This window comes from Dendrobates tinctorius, unplaced genomic scaffold, assembly GCF_039654945.1.
Source record: "Dendrobates tinctorius isolate UK_male_01 unplaced genomic scaffold, ASM3965494v1 ptg000203l, whole genome shotgun sequence".
Taxonomy (NCBI): domain Eukaryota; kingdom Metazoa; phylum Chordata; class Amphibia; order Anura; family Dendrobatidae; genus Dendrobates; species Dendrobates tinctorius.
The window spans coordinates 13,753,735-13,774,526 of NW_027361870.1; the positions used below are offsets into that span (position 1 = coordinate 13,753,735).

The 20,792-nt window shown below is 44.8% G+C and overlaps 1 protein-coding gene across 1 annotated transcript in view; it reads right to left on the minus strand.

Moving 5' to 3' along the window:
• LOC141057280 (serine palmitoyltransferase 3-like) overlaps nucleotides 1-20,792 on the minus strand; it is a 119,937-nt gene that overhangs the window by 10,733 nt on the left and 88,412 nt on the right. The window contains exons 7-9 of the mRNA XM_073553821.1: nucleotides 13,702-13,807; nucleotides 5,013-5,232; nucleotides 2,532-2,652 (exon numbers count right to left, since the gene is read on the minus strand). Coding sequence (XP_073409922.1) covers nucleotides 2,532-2,652; nucleotides 5,013-5,232; nucleotides 13,702-13,807 — 447 coding nt within the window. The remainder of the gene's footprint in view (nucleotides 1-2,531; nucleotides 2,653-5,012; nucleotides 5,233-13,701; nucleotides 13,808-20,792) is intronic.

Here is a 20,792-nt window from a genome sequence, read left to right on the forward strand (position 1 = left end):
GCGGCGCCCATAACGTCAGCGGTACCCGGAAGAAGCCCCGGCCGCTCCTCCACGTGTCATCAAGGTGGGAGCCAGCCCTAGGGAGGTGCAAGGGGAGGACGGCGCAGTGGATCTAGCCCAACACCCGCCGGGAATGCTGCCCGCGCCCGCACATACACCAAACCCCCGGGGGACCTGTGGCAGCGCTTCCAGCACCCGAAGACTGGCATTACAGGTACGAGACAGCCTCTTCCCACATCGGGACAGGCCCGGGACCTTTTCTTTTACCCATGACAGGTACCGCCATCTTTCAGTACGAGATTCCCATCCAGGACAGGAACCCAAATGAAGCGGGGGAGAGGTACTGCCCCTTATATTTCAGTAGGTTCCTGTCCAGGTGGGGCGGATCGCTCTCAGGTGTGCCGCCATGGGTGAATGGAAAACAAAGGATTTGCCATGTAGAAATTCAACATGCTTAGTCCTAGTCTCCCCTGACATCTACCTATAGTGGACAGTCCAGGAGTCCTACACAAAAGGTGGTCAACTACTCTAGTAAAAATCACAACCTAAAGACACATGACCAGCTCCAAAAACCCCAATGTGACTACCTTTATTATGCAAGTACAGCACTAAGGCATCACTCATATATTGCAAATTTGGACATTATTTTGCATCATTATTTGTAAGTAAAACCAGGACTTGGATCTAAATATAAGAAAAATCTAATTAAATGATTTTTTTCTCTTTTTTGCATCCACTCCTAGTTATGGCTTTTCACCATACAAACTGTATACATTGCTATTACAACTGACGGCGTTTACTTACTAGAATCCATGTCAGAACGGCTAAAGAATCTTTTACGTATGTTTAAACTTAAAGGGAATCTGTCAATAGGATTTCATATATTTCATCCCCCAAACTATTTATATGTCTATGTTACTATTTCAAAGACAAGTCCAACAACAAATTTACATACTCAGTTCATTCATCCACTTTTGAGAAATCAGAGTTTCAACTGATATGTAGAGGAGGCTGAAGAGCTATTTGAAGATATTAAACCTCCGTCACTCCAGCTCTATTTCACAGCCAGCTCCGCCTCTTCCTCTTGACAGACAGTTCCTTTGTCTGAAGTCATACATCAAACAGGCTGTCAGTCAAGCAGGAAGTGGAGGCAGTGGGAGGGGAGTAGATCTTCACCCTCATTTGCATATCAACTCAAATGCCGAATTCTCAGTAATGGGGAAATTGTCTAGATAAATTTATTGCTGGCCTGGACTTTGTGAAAAAGCTACCATATAAATAGTTTGGAAGGGATGAAATCCTAATCCTGGGAGTATTCACCAGCCGATGACTTCTGGCAAAATAAATAAATAAAAAATTATGTGGGTTCCAGTTTTTTTTTTTGATACCCAGCATGGCAAAATTGACATCTGAGGGTTGCAACACTCAGCTGTCAGCTTTAACATTGCTGGTTATCAATAAGAGGGGAGAACCCTGCTTTTTTTTTTTTTTTTTTTATTTAAATTCATTAAAAAAAAAAAAAAAAAAAAAAAAAAAAAAAAAAAAAAAAAAAAGGTGCGGGGTCCCTCCCATTTTTGACATCCAGCCAAGCTAAAGCAGACAGCTGGGGCTGGTATTCTCAATCTGGTAAGGGGCCATGGATATTCCCCCCCCAGCCTAAATATAGCTGCCCGCAGCTTCCCCAGAAAAGGCACATCTATTAGAATCTTACCACTTGCCCTCTGGTGGTAGCACTTGGGGTTCATATTTGTGGGGATGATTGTATTGGCTTAGTAATGGAGAGGCATCTATAAGACCTATCCATTACTGATCCTATAGTTATATTGTAAATAAAGACACAGCCAGAGTAAAGTTATTTATTTGAAGAAAAATAAAAAAATAAAAAAGACTCACAGTTTGTTATGATGGGAACCCACATTTTTTTTAAATTTTATTTATTTATAGCACAGGCTGATGAATACTATCAGCTGCCACCTGCTCTTGCTGTTATTAGAGGCAGCAGCGTAGTCCGATGGGAGTAGTAGTCCTATCGGTCAACGCCTATGACCATAGGTAAACTTTTTACCTACGGTCACAGCTGCAGCTCACGCTGTCATCTGACAGTGTGGGAACCGCAGTGCTCTGACTGGTGGTAATGATCTTACTGCCGATCAGAGTCGCCGGTGTTTCTTGGGCTGTCATGCAGAGGACAGGGTGAGAAACACCTGATATTTGGGGTGACGGACCCGAACAGTAACAAGGACTTCATGGTGAAGTCAACGTTCGGGGTCCGTGCCCAAACAGTAGGTGTTCGGCACTGACTCCAAACTTTAATGTTCGGGTTCGCCCATCTCTAATATTGAATGGATGGTTTGATTATATAAATACAGAATGTATGTGAAATATATGAATTCTAAGATACCGGGCAATAAGGCTATGTTCTCATGCCAAAAACAGTAATAGTTGCGCATTTTCAGCCTGGTATCCAAATCAATAATGTGCAACAATATACTATACAATGCTAATGAATGCGATCTTACAAAAGCGCTTACCAGTCCCATCATGTGCCATGGTGCACTTCATTACTCTGATAATTTGCTCTGCCACAGGTGGAGACATAGACGATGCATAAAGTGCGCTGTGTGAATGAGTTCTTAGGTAATCCACAAGATCCTATAGATAGACAGATGTTTTCAGAAAAAATATAAAAGTATTAGTTTAATTTTTTGGCTGCAAGTTAATCAAAGTTTGCTTCTTGAAGAAAAGCGTACAGTGCCTTGAAAAAGTATTCGGCACCCTGGAACTTTTCAACCTTTTCCCACATATACTTCAAACATAAGGATACCAAATGTAAATTTTTGGTGAATTTTTTTGGTATCTTTATGTTTGAAGTATGAAATGTGGGAAAAGGTTGAATAGTTCCAGGGGGCCGAATACTTTCGCAAGGCACTGTATGCACAATGAACTGCTCATGTGGCCGAGGCGGCCTGAATTTCATATTTGAATGGGTGATGGGGGGAGGTGTGGTTTGCAAAGAAAATAAAAAGAGATGGGGGGTAACAAGCAAGAAGTTCTCCTGCTCCAGTTGGTTAGGACTATAGTGATGTTAACCAGAATGCAGATGTATTTCTGTCTGTTGCCCACAGGCCCACCATTCCCGAGATGTGTGGCGTGAGATGACCAGCCTTTTAAAAATATGATTTTGTGGTACTCTGTTGGGAAAGGTTTATGCCAGATGTGTCTATTTGTGGCCACCCAATGGCTGTAATGTGTATTACTACCTGAATTACCGGCATGTAAATAAAACACAGTGTCAGGATGCACTATGCTGAGAACTTGACTTTTGGCAAGTCAAGTTTTGATTTCTTTGTGCAATACAAAGTACCGTATATACTCGAATATAAGCCAAGATTTTCAGCCCATTTTTTGGGGCTGAAAGTCCCCCTCTCGGCTTATATTCGAGTCATATACACCGGGGGGGGGTCGGAGGTGTCAGGTCATACTTACCTGTCCTGACGCTGTCTCTTGAGCCCCCAGCTTCTCCGCACTCTCTCATCCTGCCTTCAGCGGTCATGTGGTACCGCTCATTAAAACTCATGAATATGTGCATATTCATGAGTTTTAATGAGCAGTATCACATGACCGCTGAATGCAGGAAGAGAGCGCGGAGAAGCTGTGGTCTCAAGAGACAACGACAGGACGGGTAAGTATAGTGATACTCACCTGTCCTGCGTCCATGGCTGCTTGCTGCTGTCTGTCATCGGTCAGTGACTTCAGACAGCAGAGGGCGTGGTGACGTGATTAGTGCGCGCCGCTCCCCCTGCAGTCTGAACGTCACTGACCGATGACGTGGCAGATAGCGGTGAGCAGCCATGGACGCAGGACAGGTGAGTATCTGACACCCAGCGACGGAGAGGTGAGTATGTCTTTTAATTTTTACATGCAGCAGCAGCACATGGGGGAGTAATCTAAGGAGCTTCTTATGGGGGCAGCATATGGGGGAATAATCTGAGGAGCTTCTTATGGGGTCAGCATATGGGGGAATAATCTAAGGAGCTTCTTCTGGGGACACCATATGGGGGAATAATCTATGGAGCATTTCCCACCCTAGGCTTATACTCGAGTCAATAAGTTTTCCCAGTTTTTTGTGGCAAAATTAGGGGGGGGTCGGCTTATACTCGGATCGGCTTATACTCGAGTATATACGGTATATTAGTAATAAAAAGAACAGTTTTTGTAATATCACCTCCATTTACCAAATATTGTAAATGCCCTCAAAAAATTAAACCTTAAGATGAATATGAGAATGTTGCACTTATGCACTTACTATGAAAATACTCTAAATATCACACTACTTAGCAAAAACTGCAACAGTCAGACAGGCTTGGAAGGGGAGTGGGTGGTGGAGACTAAATACACCTGGACTAATAAAATACTTTTATGATGAAGATTTTATAGCCATCCTCATCAGGTTCAATTTAATAATGCATTGTTTGTCTTGAGCAATCTAGTGACAGATCTGCTTTATTGTTCAATGCAGCTTGTATTTTCCTTAAAGGGACTTGGTAAGCAGGTATTTGCTAAGTAATCCAAGAGCAGCATGAGGTAGGGACTAAGTCTGATTCCAGTGATGTATCACTTACTGGACTGGGTGGCACAGTTTTGATGGAATCCTTGTTTGTAGATGTAGCAGTGCTCAGAATGCTGAGCCCTGTATAACCCCGCCCACACCACTGATTGGTAGCTTCCTGTATACACTGTGCATGGTCAGCAAACTGTTAATCAGTGGTGGGGGCAGGGTTACATAGATTATCTAGACTGTCCTACACAAGATACTTAGTCAGGCAGCGAATCTCCAGTGGATAAAACTCTGTTTTGAAACTACAACACAGCCTAATAAGTGACACATCCCTGAAATCAGGCGCTCTTGCCCTATAGTATGCTGCTCTCAGATTAAACAACAAAAACCTGCTGACATATTCCCTTTAATACAAAGCAAAGAAGAAAAAAAAAGAAAAAAAAAAAAACCTTACCCTTTTTCCAGCAATATATCCACCTATGGCTCCAAAACTTTTGGTAAATGTTCCCATCATCACATCGATATCGGTAGGGTTCACTCCAAAGTATTCCACCACACCTCGACCTGTGGACCCCACTGCTCCAATACTGTGCGCTTCATCCAAGTACAAGTAAGCTTTGTACTTCTTCTTTAACGCTATTATTTCTGGAAGACGGACAATTGAACCTTCCATGCTGAAAAATGCAAGAAAAAAAAAAAAGTCAGATCTGGGGTATTTTGGACAGTGTCATTTACCATTTGTCATCAAAATGGCTTATTTTGTGTGATTGGTAGATTATAATCGAACATAAGTCCTATAATAGACATTGTATGTGCTAAGATTTACTATTCAAACAGACCAAGGGCTCTTTCAGACATCAGTGTGTCCGGTAGGTGTGGTGACAGTTTTCACACGAACTGCTGACATGTTAAAAAAATAAAAGCAAAAACAAAAATGGACACCAGCACGGTCCGCAAACGTCCCACACGTGCACACTGAAGAAATCCTTGTCAGTGTGACACGTACCAGTGGTACAGTTAGCGCTGTTCCTCAGCGCCGGGCGCTCAAGATGGCTCTCATCATTCTCCCCTGCTCTGCTGACCATCAGAGGAGAAGGTTAAGAGTTATATTCAACTGGTAACAGCGAGAAGAGGCGGCGGCTGATGAGACTACTACTCCCATCAGCCTAGACCTGCTGTAGCCAATAACAGCAAAAGCAGCAGATGGGAGTATTCATCAGCCGCCGCCTGTGCCATAAGTAAATTTAAAAAATGGCGTGGATTCCCCTGTATTTGTGATAACCAGCCAGGCAAAACTGACAGCTGGGGGCTGCAGCTGTCATCTACAGCTATGGTTTACAAACTGTCAGCACTGCACTGACAAACAAGCTTGATACACCATGCTCTGAGCATGGTGTAAAAAGTTTGCTAGCTCTGGTGACCGGGATGTCGTCGGTAACCATGGCAACGAGACGGCAGAGGGGGCTCCCTCGCTCTGCCTGCCTTCTACATTCTGCGATCAATATTGATAGCAGCATTTAGTGGCTTAAACTGCTGGGAGTGGTGCAGGGTGTCAGCTGTCAGAATCAGCTGACACCAGGTGGCGATCACCTTGACGTATATATACTGCATCGGTCGGGAAGTACTTCCTGACCATGACGTATATAAAGTGAAGGAAAAAATTATTTGATCCCTTGCTGATTTTGTAAGTTTGGCCACTGACAAAGAAATGAACAGTCTATAATTTTAAGGGTAGGTTTATTTTAACATTGAGAGGTAGAATATAAAAAATAAAATCCAGAAAATCACATTATATAAATTTGCAGTTTGCAGTGAGAAATAGGAATTCGATTCCTCTGGCAAACAAGACTTAATACTTGGTGGCAAAACCCTTGTTGGGAAGCACAGCAGTCAGACGTATTTTGTAGTTGATGATGGGGTTTGCGCACATGTCAGGAGGAATTTTGGTCCACTCCTCTCTGAAGATCATTTCTAAACCATTAAAGGGAACCCATCACCCCCCCAGGGCGTTTTTAACTAAGAGAGCCACCTTTAGCAGCACTAAGACTGCATTTTGTGAAGGTGGCTCTTCGGCTTCTAACCCCCATTAGCGCCAAAACAGACTTTTATAAATAGGTCCTCATACCTGTGTTCTGTCAGAGGTATGGAATGTCCCTCTGTTTAAGCCGCCTCCCAGCTGTCCAGCAACCCCCCTCTATAGCGTCCCTGCACCGCCTTCTTTTGTATTTGCCGTTACATGTTGTCGGGTGCCTGCGCCGTGATAACAGTTCTCAGGCATGCGCAGTGCACGTTGCCCGGGAACTACCATCAGGCTATCACGCCTCCGTGTTGCGGAGGCCCCAGCCCTGCAGTAAGAATACTTCATAAGACATTGTGGGGTGGGATCTGGGGACAAAGAAACACGCAGGCGCAATAGCCTGATGTCAGTTCCCAGGCAGCGCGCACTGCGCATGCCCGAGAACTGTTGTCACAGCGCAGGCGCCCGACAACATGTAATGGCAAATACAAAAGAAGGAGGCAGTGCAGGGACGCTATAGAGGAGGGTTGATGGACAGCTGGGAGGTGGCTTAAACAGAAGAACACTCCATACCTACCAAACTCTCCTTCCTCGCCATCACCGAAACCTGGCTTACCCCTTCTGACACAGCCTCTCCTGCTGCACTTTCGTATGGCGGCTTCCACCTTTCTCACACCCCCCGCCCCAGCAGCAAACATGGTGGAGGAGTTGGTTTTCTCCTGTCAGATACCTGCTCCTTCACCCCAATCCCACTGCCACCCTCTGTTACCCTCCCTTCCTTTGAGGTGCACTCTGTGCGCATCTACTCCCCCTCCAACCTCCAACTGGCTGTCATCTACCGCCCCCCAGGGCCAGCCACCACCTTCTTTGACCACTTCACCACCTGGTTACTTCATTTCCTTTCCGCGGACATCCCTACTATCATCATGGGCGACTTCAACATCCCCATTGACACTTCCCTCTCAGCTGCCACTAAACTTCTATCTCTCACTTCCTCCTTCGGCCTCACTCAATGGTCTTCTACAGCCACCCACAAAGATGGCCACACACTGGACCTCATCTTCACCCGCCTCTGCTCCCTATCTAACCTCTCTAACTCACCTCTTCCTCTCTCTGACCACAACCTGCTCACATTCTCTTCCCTCTTCACTCCATGTCTACAATCCCCACCCCACAAACTTTCACACCCTCGCAGGAATCTTAAACACCTTGACCTACACTCATTCTCCGAATCCCTCCTCCCTCTTACAGATATAAGTTCCTTACACAATGCGGATGACGCTGCCGCTCTATATAACACCACAATAGCTGTAGCTTTGGAATCCGCTGCCCCACTTACACATACCAAAACTCGCAAAATCAACAGACAGCCCTGGCACACCAGCCTGACCAAAGAGCTGAGGCGAGCTTCCAGGGCTGCTGAGCGCAGATGGAAAAGATCCCACTCCAACGAGCATTTCATCGCATTCAAACAGTCCCTCACTACTTTCAAGACCACACTCGCCACAGCTAAACAAACCTACTTCTCATCTCTCATATCCTCCCTGTCTCACAACCCTAAACAGTTATTCAACACCTTCAATTCTCTCCTCCGCCCCCCAGCACCTCCTCCCTCCCCACTCATCTCAGCTGAAGACTTTGCCTCATTTTTCAAGCAGAAAATTGATAACATCAGGGACAGTTTTGGTCAACAACCCCCAGAGCCCTTCCTCCCGACTTCCCAGCCCTCCACCTTCAAAACCAACTTCTCCACCATTACAGAAGATCGACTCTCCACTCTACTCTCAAGATCACATCTCACCACCTGTGCACTCGACCCGATCCCATCCCACTTCATCCCAAACCTCACCACAGTCTTCATCCCAACCCTAACCCATCTCTTCAACCTATCACTAACAACTGGTGTTTTCCCCTCAAGCTTTAAACATGCCTCCATCACACCTATCCTCAAAAAGCCCTCTCTTGACCCATCCTCTGTATCTAGCTATCGCCCTATATCACTTCTCCCATACGCCTCCAAGCTACTGGAACAACACGTCTACCTTGAACTGTCCTCCCATCTCTCTTCTTGCTCCCTCTTCGACCGCTTACAATCTGGCTTCCGGTCACACCACTCCACTGAAACTGCCCTTACTAAGGTCACCAATGACCTCTTAACTGCCAAGAGCAAGCGACACTACTCTGTCCTCCTCCTCCTGGACCTGTCGGCTGCCTTTGACACAGTGGACCATTCCCTATTATTACAGACCCTCTCATCCCTCGGCATCACAGACTTGGCCCTCTCCTGGATCTCATCATACCTAACAGACCGGACATTCAGCGTCTCCCACTCACACACCACCTCCTCACCTCGCCCCCTATCTGTCGGAGTCCCACAAGGTTCAGTCCTAGGGCCCCTGCTGTTCTCTATTTACACCTTTGGCCTGGGACAGCTCATAGAATCTCATGGCTTTCAGTATCATCTTTATGCTGATGACACACAGATCTACATCTCTGGACCAGATATCACCTCCCTACTAACCAGAATCCCTCAATGTCTGTCCACTATTTCATCCTTCTTCTCCACTAGATATCTGAAACTCAACATGGACAAAACAGAATTCATCATCTTTCCCCCATCTCACGTGACCCCCCCTACGAACCTATCAATTACAGTAAATGACTGCCCACTCTCCCCAGTCCCACAAGCTCGCTGCCTCGGAGTAATCCTTGATGCTGATCTCTCCTTCAAACCACATATCCAAACCCTTTCCACTTCCTGCCGACTTCAACTCAAAAATATTTCACGCATCCGTTCATTCCTCACCCAAGAATCTGCAAAAACCCTAGTCCATGCCCTAATCATCTCTCGCCTTGACTACTGCAACCTCATGCTCTGCGGCCTCCCCTCAAACACTCTCGCACCCCTCCAATCTATTCTAAACTCTGCTGCCCGACTAATCCACCTGTCCCCCCGCTATTCCCCAGCTTCTCCCCTCTGTCAATCCCTTCACTGGCTCCCAATTGCCCAGAGACTCCATTACAAAACCCTAACCATGACATACAAAGCCATCCACAACTTGTCTCCTCCATACATCTGTGACCTCGTCTCCCGGTACTTTCCTGCACGCAACCTCCGATCCTCACAAGATCTCCTTCTCTACTCCCCTCTTATCTCCTCTTCCCACAATCGCATACAAGATTTCTCTCGCGCATCACCCCTACTCTGGAACTCTCTACCACAACATATCAGACTCTCACCTACCATCGAAACCTTCAAAAAGAGCCTGAAGACCCACCTCTTCCGACAAGCCTACAACCTGCAGTAACCACCGATCGACCAAACCACTGCACGACCAGCTCTACCCTCGCCTACTGTATTATCACCCATCCCTTGAAGATTGTGAGCCCTCGCGGGCAGGGTCCTCTCTCCTCCTGTACCAGTTATGACTTGTATTGTTTAAGATTATTGTACTTGTTTTTATGTATACCCCCCTCACATGTAAAGCGCCATGGAATAAATGGCGCTATAACAATAAATAATAATAATAAATAATAATAATAATAATACCTCTGACAGAATGCAGGTATGAGGAACTATTTATAAAAGTCTATATTTTGGCATTAATGGGGGGGTCAGAAACAGAAGAGCCACCTTCACAGAATGCAGCCTTAGTGCTGCTGAAGGTGGCTAGTTTAGTTAAAAACGCCCTGGGGGGGGTAACAGGTTCCCTTTAAGATTTTTAGGCTGTCGCTTGGCAACTCGGAGCTTCAGCTCCCTCCTAGGAGCTTCACGCCACTCCATGACCTTAATGTGCTTCTTTTTGAGCCACGCCTTTGTTGCCATTGCTGTATGTTTTGGGTCATTGTCTTGCTGGAAGACCCAGCCACGACCCATTTTTAATATCCTGGCTGAGGGAAGGAGGTTGTCACTCAGGATTTTATGGTACATGTCTCCACCCATCCTCCCATTGATGCGGTGAAGTAGTCCTGTGCACTTAACAGAGAAACACCCCCAAAACATAATGTTTCCACCTCCATGCTTGAGGGGACGGTGTTCTTTGGGTCATAGGCAGCATTTCTCCTCCTCCAAACACGGAGCGTTAATGCCAAAGAGCTCAATTTTTGTCTCATCTGACCACAGCACCTTTTCCCCATCACTCACAGACTCATCCAGGTGTTTATTGGCAAACATCAGATGGGTCTGCACATGTGCCTTCTTGAGCAGGAGGACCTTGTGGGTACTGCAGTATTTTAAACCTTTACGGAGTAATGTTTTACCAATGGTTTTCTTGGTGACTGTCCCAGCTGCCTTGAGATCATTAACAAGTTCCCCCTGTGTAGTTTAAGGCTGATCTCTCACCTTCCTCATGATCAAGGATAGCCCATGAGGTGATATTTTGCATGGTGCCCCAGATCGATGTCAATTGACAGTCATTTTGTATTTCTTCCATTTTCTTACTATTGCACCAACAGTTGTCTCCTTCTCTCCCAGCGTCTTACTTATGGTTTTGTAGCCCATTCCAGCATTGCGCAGGTCTATGATCTTCTCCCTGACAATCTTAGAAAGCTCTTTGATCTTGCCCATGTTGTAGAGGTTAGAGTCTGACTGATTGAGTCTGTGGACAGGAATCTTTTATAAAGGTGACTATGTAAGACAGCTGTCTTTAATGCAGGTAACAAGTTGATTAGGAGCATCTAACTGGTCAGTAGGAGCCAAAAATCTTAATGGTTGGTAGGGGATCAAATACTTATTTCTCACTGCAAAATGCAAATTGATTTATATAATTTATACAATGTGATTTTCTGGATTTTATTTTTGATATTCTAATCTCAGAGAGGTCCGGCGCCTGCACACTGCAGTACTCTGCTCTGCCCTCAACAGGGCAGAGCAGTATGCCTACGCCGGAGCCGCGACGGGAAGCAAAGAAGAGGACGTCATCGCTAGAAGGGAGGCGCCGGACCAGACATTTCGGTCCTTACATCACGGACCCTTCTCAAGCATTATCTATATATAGATCTATCTATAGATAGATAGATATATCTATAGATAGATCTGTCTATCGATAGATAGAAACAATCTATCTGTGTTAGACCGGGGTCACACTTTACGAGAAACTCGCACGAGTCTTGCACCTCAATACCCAGAACTGCCGCCAGCATTCGGACTGGAGCGTTAAGCTGCATAGAAATACATGCAGCTGCACACTCCGGTCCCGAGTGCCGGCAGCGGTGCCAGGTATTGAGGTGCGAGACTCGTGAGAGTTTCTCGCAAGTGTTACCCCGGCCTTAAACGCAATATCTGTTTAATTTCTTTAAAAAAAATTATGTGGGGTCCCCCTATCATTAATAGCCAGAACAGCTACACAGACAGCTGCGGGCTGATATTCATAGCCTAGGAAGGGGCCATGGATATTGCCCCCCCAGCTATAAACACAGCCCGCAGCTGCCCCAGAAATGGCGCATCTGTAGGATGTGCCAATTTCGGCACTTAGCCTCTCTTCCCACTGCTGTGTATTGGTGGCATATGGGGTAATAAGGGGTTAATGTCACCTTTGTATTGTAAGGTGACATTAAGCCCGGTTAGTAATGGACAGGTGTCAATAAGATACCTGTCCATTACTAATCCTATAATTGTTAAGGGTTAAATTAACAGTCAGAAAAAAGTATTTTAATGAAATAAAACACTACACAGTTTTCCCAGGAGAGGTGACCTCTCTACAGGGCCTCCAGTGACACACTGACAGGAGGCAATGGCTCCTGCAGTGCATCACTGAGGTTACCAGAGTTCAGGCTCTCACTTTACAGCAATGCTGGGTGTGAGAATTAGGGTTAGAGTTACGGGACCTCTTTCCCAGCGGCGGAGGGATACAAAGCAGGGGATTACCTCCGCCTGTCATTTAATCGCTGGAGCCCTGTAGTGCACTGACATCACTGGATTTTAGTGTTCTACACAGATCATCGTTGTGGGACACTTGTTAATAATTGGACTACGGTGGAAAGGTATGTATAGGTTGGTTTATTATTTTTATTAAAGGAGACGAGGGCATCGGGGACGAGGTGATTGGTAAATATGTACTCTATGTTATGTGTTGTATGTTATGTGTATGTTCTGTGTGTGTTTTTTTTAACTACTAACATAGCCATTGTCTGATGGGACTACTTTCATCCGCAATGCTGTCATTGTGAGCATTCACTGCCGCATGGGAGCAGTAGTCCTTTCAGACAATGGATGCCTACACAGACACGCACACAGGGACACACACACACAGACACAGGAACACACACACACACACTACACGCAGACCCCGCCACGCACACAGACATGCACACAGTCACCACCCACACTCTTCCCTCCTCCCGATCTGCAGCGTTTCATCCGCAGCAAAAATCTTTTTTACATCTGCGGTTTTGCTGCAGATGTGCCTGACTCAATGGATGTCAATGGATGCAGATATAGATCTTGACAAAGACTTTCAGTCGAAATGCGTCGATCTGCCATATGTGCAATATACCCGACAATATGTGCCATTTTCCATGTTTTATTTGAAGTGGAATAAAAGTTAACTTTTAACTGTTACCAACATCGCTGGATCCTTTTTCCCTGTTCATAAGAGCAGCTTTGTTTGGTGATCTCTACAACAATCAGGGTAAGGGAGGGGATAGAAGAGGTTCTCTGATGTGGCACCCAGCTCTATTACATATTTATGGCATATCTTGTGGATTTGTGATAAATATCAGAGATGGGAATACCCTTTACATGCTGGTTGCCGTAATTGAATATTTGAAAATGCGGTTCCTACTCCAAACAATCTGCTCTAATAATTCATAAATTATGCTTCGTAACCTGAAAGCAAATTGTGATTACCCAGAATGATGGACATGGAGTCAGAAAAAAAGCTAAATTTTGGTAGTGTTAATACTTGGGTCATTTATTATCAGAGTTATAAATTAGAACTCTTGGGTCCCCGTGTAAATTCTGCTCCAATGCCCCACACCTTCCATGTGCTATAACACCAGCTTTCTATATGGTAATGGAGCCTTTAGTTCTTTCACACACTAGGGCTCAGATATCACTAATACCCTATATCTATGCCCCTGTTTAGTACTGCTGCAGTCTCTTACTTTCTGCCAGTTGAGTTTATACCTGTAAATTCCTTCGACAATGATAAGGATTTTTTTCCAGGCTCTATGAGTGCGCGGCTGGCCATGTACTACAGCTTCCCGCAAAAACTTTTCCAGGTTCTGCATATCTAGAAGAACAAAAGTTGGGTATATGAACTGTTAGTACACTACAGAAATTATTTTAAATATTAGCTTTTTAAATGAAAACTCAGAGAAATATGAGTTCATAGTCACAATAAAAAGCTAACATAATTAAAATGTAAAGCTGAGAGCATATGTGTCTTTACTAACTGTAGTAAAGATTAGGAGACTCAAATATATTAGATAATATTATGGAAGAGGGAGGTCAGTGTGCTAGAACACCCAACAATTCCCATAAAGAAATGGTCATGTTACTTTAAAAGGGGTGTTTTCAAGTTGTTAAATTGTTTTAAACAGACAGCATGAAAATAGGCACGTTTGCAATTCAATCTGCTTTCATCTTCCTGAAATAAGAGATTTTATCTTTTAGGCTGAGTTCACACGTGGCGTTTTTTTTCACGTTTCCACGGCGGTCTTAACCGCGAAAAATAAGCATCCCATGCATTCTTATGGGATTCCGCAATGCTGTGCTAATGCTGCGGTTTTTACCGCAGTGGAATCGCTTCGCGGTAAAAACCGCACATACTCATTAATTTTGCGGAATCACGGTGATCCCGCACCCATAGGAATGCATTGTTCTGCTTACTTTCTGCATGTGGCTGTGCACAACATGCGAAAAGTAAGCAGAACAATTGCGGATGGTACCCACGGTCCGGAGGAGAGGAGACTGTCCTCCGGGCTTTGGGTACCATATCCCTGTAAAAAATAGAATTTAAAATAAAAAATATTGTTATTCTCACCTTCCGATGTCCCGCGCAGCCTTCCCGCCTCTCTCCACGCTCCCAGTAAGCCTTTGCAAAAATGCCCGCGATGGCGTCTGTTCTCGCGGGATCGCGAAGTCTCGGTCATTCGCATGACGTCATCGCGAATTACCGCGAGACTTCGCGATCCCGCGAGAACGGACGTCATCGCAGGCATTTTCACAAAGGATTACTGGGAACGGGAGCGTGGAGGGAGGCGGGAAGGCTGCGCAGGACGTCGGAAGGTAAGAATAACACCATTTTTATTTTTTTTTATTATTTTTTACATTTTATCTTTTACTACTGATGCTGCATAGGTGGCCTCAGTAGTAAAAAGTTGGTCACACTCATCAAACACTATGTTTGACGAATGTCACCAACCTGTCAATCAGTTCTCCAAGCGATGCTCCAGATCGCTTGGAAAACGCTAGCATTTTGCAAGCTGTTCCTAGAAACCGTGAACGCCCTCTTCTGAATTGCTTCCTTGTATATCTTCGTGGCTCCTCGCAGTAACACAGGAAAACCACCTTCGTTATCCCCAGAAGGGTATACACAATTCCACAAGTTCAGTCAGTTCTAAGCTGCACGGTTTTCTCCTCATGTCAGTCTCCTGCAGACTCCCAGCTCCAAAACACTCACTGGGAAAAACAGCCCCTCCCCTCTCCATAGCTGGAAGAGCAAACCAAAGCAGTATTTTGATGGGTAGAATCGAATGCACCATCGCATCAGCCAAGGGGGTGCTGTCTCTTAAAGGGGCAGCGTGTCTCTGCTGTCCATAGAAATGTCAGCCCATTACAGACTCAAAACAAACCACTGAACGCTAAATGTGTTATAGCAGAACTTGGGTTGGGCTTTATAGTTCTACCAATACTATAATTCTGTTCACCAGAGCTTTAACTCAAAAGGAGGAGTGTCGGACAGACACCAGGAGGTAGAGAGAGAATGTAGGAAGATTGAACTGCTCGAGAGACAACTGGAGAATACCCCTTTGATGTACTCACACTTGGGAGCTGAAGAGCCATTGACATCAAGTTTGTCTCCACTCTTGCTTATTATAAATACATAATAAATCCATCACTATGCTCGCCGTAGTGAGATTAAGATCAAGCTTGAGTTGTCCACATTAATCCTATTAGTACTAGAAGAGCAGAGACTCCGTAGATTGAGTAGTGTTTTACTTGTAGCAATATGATTATGGCTAGGAGAGAGCCAGATGTGGCACGGTCATTAAGAGATTTTCCTTTACATTCACATCTATTCTTAAGAATGTAATGGCCTACAGTACACACATGCCTCTTTTGAATTTAATTACTCATATTTAACCTGCACCGAAAAGGTCTAGGTTGCATCAATGATGCATTTCTTCTCATCAAACTTGGAATAATTTTCCTGGAACCAGCCCCCCTATCGCTCTGGCAAAAATGGTCACATCACAATGAAACATATCAAAGGATGGAAAATCTTACATTATATATTTAGATATACACTATTCGTGTAGCGTAATAAAAAGGCAACCCTCTAGATGGTGCTAATAGTCTGCTAAAGGAAAGCACTGTGATTATAATAAAGTGCAGGGTAGGTGCACATACCGTGCCATGCCTAATGCAGGCAGCAAGTAGAAAAATGGCTGACAGCACTTAGAGCGTGCATCCTTTGATCCTGTAAGTCCAGGGACCCAGTTGGACATAAGAAGTCACAAAATGAAGAGGAGCAGCATCCGATCCGGGTGAAGAAGCATATAAAATTTATTATGCCATGAAAACATAACGTTTCGACCATCACATGGTCTTTTTCGAGCATAAAAAGACCATGTGACGGTCGAAACCGTTGTATGTGTTCATGGCATAATAAATTGTATATGCTTCTTCACCCGGACCGGATGCTACTCTTCTTCATTTTATGCCTAATGCAGGGTCTAAAATAATTTCAGAGAGTGTAGACTTATCTGTAGTATCTAACTACCAAAAAAAAAAACCCATACATGGGACTAAAAATAGTTAATAAATAACATTTCCCACATGTCTATTTTACATCAGCACAATTTAAACAATTTTTTTTTGTTTGAAGTTATAAGGGTTAAAAGTTCGCCAGTGACTTCTCATTTTTGCAAAAAAAAAAAAAAAAAAAAAAAACACCACCAACAACAAAACCTTTTGTTTAGGGACCAAATCAAGTTTGAAATGACTTTGGTGGGGCCTATATAAACAGAAAATACCCAAAAGTGACACCATTCTAAAAACTGCACTCCTCAAAGTTCTCAAAACCACATTCAAGCAGTTTAACCACAGTAATTAATGCAATGTGGAAGGAAAAATAAAATGATTTTTTTTTTCACAAAGGTAATAGGAGAAATTCCACCAAATTTTGTGGTCCATTTTCTCGAGACTACGCCAATACCCCATATGTGGGGGAAACTACTATGTGGACGCATGGAAGGGCTCGGAAGAGAAATCTCAACTTAACTTTTTGAAGGCAAAAATGGGTGAAATACAGAGCAAACCCTAAGTCACATTTGGAGAGCCCCTGATGTGCTTAAACAGTGGAAACCCCTGAGAAGTGACCCCATTTGGGAAACTAGACCTAATAAGGAATTTATCTAGATGTGTGGTGAGCACCTTGAACTCCTAGGTGCTTCACAGAAGCCATGCAAATAAAAAGTCAAATTTTTCCTACAAAAATGTTGGGTTTGCTCCAAATTTTTACTTTAGGCCCAAATTACGCATTTTCACAAGGGTGACAGGAGAAAATGCACAATACAATTTGTTATGCAATTTCTCCCGAGTAAGCAGATTCCCCATATGTGGAGGAAAACTGCTGTTTGGGTGCAGGACTGGGAAGAAGCGCCATTTGACTTTTTGAACACAAAATTAGCTAGAATCATTAGCGAAGCCATGTTGCGTTTGCAGAGCCTCTGATGTGCCTAAACAGTGGAAACACCCTACAAGTGACCCCATTTTGTAAACCAGACCCCATAATCAATGTATCTAGATGTGTGGTGGGCAACTTAACTTCCAGATGGTTCACAAGTTTATAACGTTGAACTGTGAAAATTAAAAAATAAATTTTTCCCCACAAAAACATTGGGTTTGCCTCAAATTTTTCATTTTCACAAGGGTAACTAGCAAAATGGACCATACAATTTGTTGTGCAATTTCTCACGAGCACACTGACACCCCATATGCGATCGAAAACTACTACCGAGGCACAGTGCAAAACTCAGAAGGGAAGAAGTGCCATATTGGAGTTCATATTTTTCTACAATGGTTTCAGGCTGCCATGTTACATTAGCAGGGCCCCTGAGGTATCAAAACAGCAGTGATAGCAGTGATCGTGACCTCATTTTAAAAACTACACTCCTCAATGAATTCATCCACGGGTTCAGTGAGCATGTTGGCTACATGTGACTCACAGAAATGTATACCATTAGGTGGCGAAAGTATTAAGTTACGTACCGGTAACGGTATTTTTCAGAGGCCCATGACAGCACCACGAGAGAGGGGATCCGCCCTATAAGAACAGGAAACCTACAGATACAAAAGGGCGGCACCTCTCCCACGCATCAGTTGGATTACAGAGCTTGAGAGGCTACCATGGTTAGTACACAACATATGATATATACAACCCATCTACCCTATTTAACAGAATTATTCCATACCATCTCCCACATAAGGTGATTCTATGAACAATCTTCTAAGGAGTGCACCCCTATATGTGAACAAGGGAGGGAACTAAGGGTGCTGTCATGGGCCTCCGAAAAATACTGTTACCGGTACGTAACTTAATACTTTATTCGGACTCCCATGACAGCACCACGAGAGAATTACAGAGATTTAAACTAACTTAGGGAGGGACTACAGCCTGCAGCACCCTTAGCCCGAAGGTGAGGTCTGAGGAGGCACCCATGTCTAACCGATAGTGGTTAAAAAAGGTGGAAGGAGATGACCAGGTGGCCGCCTTACATATTTGATCAATTGATACTCCAGATCTCTCCGCCCAGGATGATGCCATGGCCCGAGTGGAATGTGCCCTCAGGTTCTGTGGAGCCGGACCGCCACCTGCTGTGTAGGCAAGAGAGATAGCCTCCCTAATCCACCTTGCTAATGTGCGTTTTGATACTCTGTATCCTTTCCTGGAACCTTGGAAGGATAGGAATAATGCGTTCTCCTTCTTCCAAGGATCCGTGGCTGCTAAATATGTCAGTAAGCATCTTCTAATATCTAACGCCTGGAGTTTCTGCTCTTTAGGGTTGGTTGGGTTAGGGAGGAAGGAAGGCAGAACTATCTCCTGTGTCCTGTGGAATTGTGTTGCTACCTTGGGAAGGTATGCTGGATCTGGCCTTAGGATTACTCTATCCTGTAAGAACTCTGTGTAAGGAGGCAATCTGGAAAGTGCCTGTATATTGCTCACCCTACGCGCGGATGTTATTGCTACCAGGAATGCTGTCTTAAGAGATATAATCTTTAGTGAGGCGGAATCTAAAAGGTTCAAACGGACTTTCTGTCATGGCTGTAAGGACTAAGTTTAAGTCCCACAGTACGCATCTGTCTTTGTGTATAGGTCTCGATCTGGCCGCTGCTCTGATGAACCTTGCTACCCAATAATCCTTTGCAATATCAGCTGCAAACAGGGCCCCTAAGGCTGAAACTTGTACTTTTAGCGTACTTGTGGAGAGACCCAATTCGAAACCTTTCTGGAGAAATTCCAGAATATGTTTCGTGGGAATTCCATCTCTGATGTCAAAGTGAAAGGTGGACAGGAAGCGTTTCCAGGTCCTAGCATAGATATTAGTGGTGGTTAATTTTCTGCTTCTTAGGAGGGTGTCAATTAAGTTCTTGGAGAACCCTCTATTTTTTAATAGTGACCTTTCAAATACCACGCCGTCAAATGAAGCCCCGCTACTTGTGGGTGGCTGACTGGCCCCTGGTAGAGGAGATCCGGAAGGTTCGGCAGTACCCAGGGATCGCCTACCGACATGGTCCTCAACCACGCGAACCAGGTCCTCCTGGGCCAAAAGAGGGCAATCAGTATGACTCTTGCCTGATCCTCTCTGATCTTCCTGACTACCAGAGGAAGAAGATTCAATGGTGGGAAGGCGTATGCCAGAGAAAAGTCCCATCTTATCAGTAGGGCATCCACCGCCAGGGGATTTTCCCTGGGGTTCAGAGAGCAGAACAATCTTTCTTTTCTGTTTTTTCTGGTGGCAAAGAGGTCTACCTCTGGCTGGCCCCATCTGCGGACAATCTGGCGGTAAATATCTTTGTTCAAAGCCCATTCTCCTTGTCTTAGAGCCTTGCGGCTTAAAAAGTCTGCTCTTACATTGTCCTTTCCGCTGATGTGGAGCGCGGTCAAAGATAGACAATTTCTCTCTGCTATCTGGAGGAGCCGTTCTGTTATCTGCATCAGAGCGCTGGAGCGGGTTCCACCTTGGTGGTTGACATATGCTACCGCTACCTGGTTGTCCGAGTGTATCCTCACATGATGGCCCTGCAGGTAGATAATGAGTTTCTTGACTGCCCGCTCTATCGCCAATAGTTCTCTCTGGTTGGATGAGATTTCAGAATTAGAATCCCACTGGCCCTGTACCACTATGTCCCCCATATGGGCTCCCCAACCGAAGGAACTTGCGTCTGTGGTTATAATACGGGTTATCTGTGTTATCCAGGGCACCCCTGACGCTAGGTTCTCGCTCTCAAGCCACCATCTCAGTGATGTAACAGTTGAGGGGCTTAGACACATCCGACCCTGTAAGGAGCCTCCAAGGGCCCTGCTATTAATCAAGACGTCGTTTTGAAGGGTTCTGGTATGGAACTGTGCCCACCTTACTGCTGGGATGCATGAAGTTAGAGAACCTAACAGGGACATGGCCTGTCTGAGGGTCATAGATGGATTATCCATTGCCCGAAGAACCTGCTCCTGTATCTTTTGTAATTTATCTAGTGGTAGCAGGCACCGCTGAGTGTCTGAATTTAGTATCAACCCTAAAAATTTCTGTATTTTTAAGGGCTGGAGTCGGGATTTCTTGTAGTTTAAAATCCATCCCAGGTTTTCTAACCTGGATCTAGCTTTTTCTATCTGGGATTTACAATGACCCACCGATTTTCCTACAATCAAGAAATCGTCTAAATATGGAATGATTAAGACGTCAACCTCTCGTAAGTGAGCCATAACTTCGGCCACTAACTTTGTAAAAACCCTGGGTGCTGCTGAGAGACCAAAGGGAAGGGCTCTATAC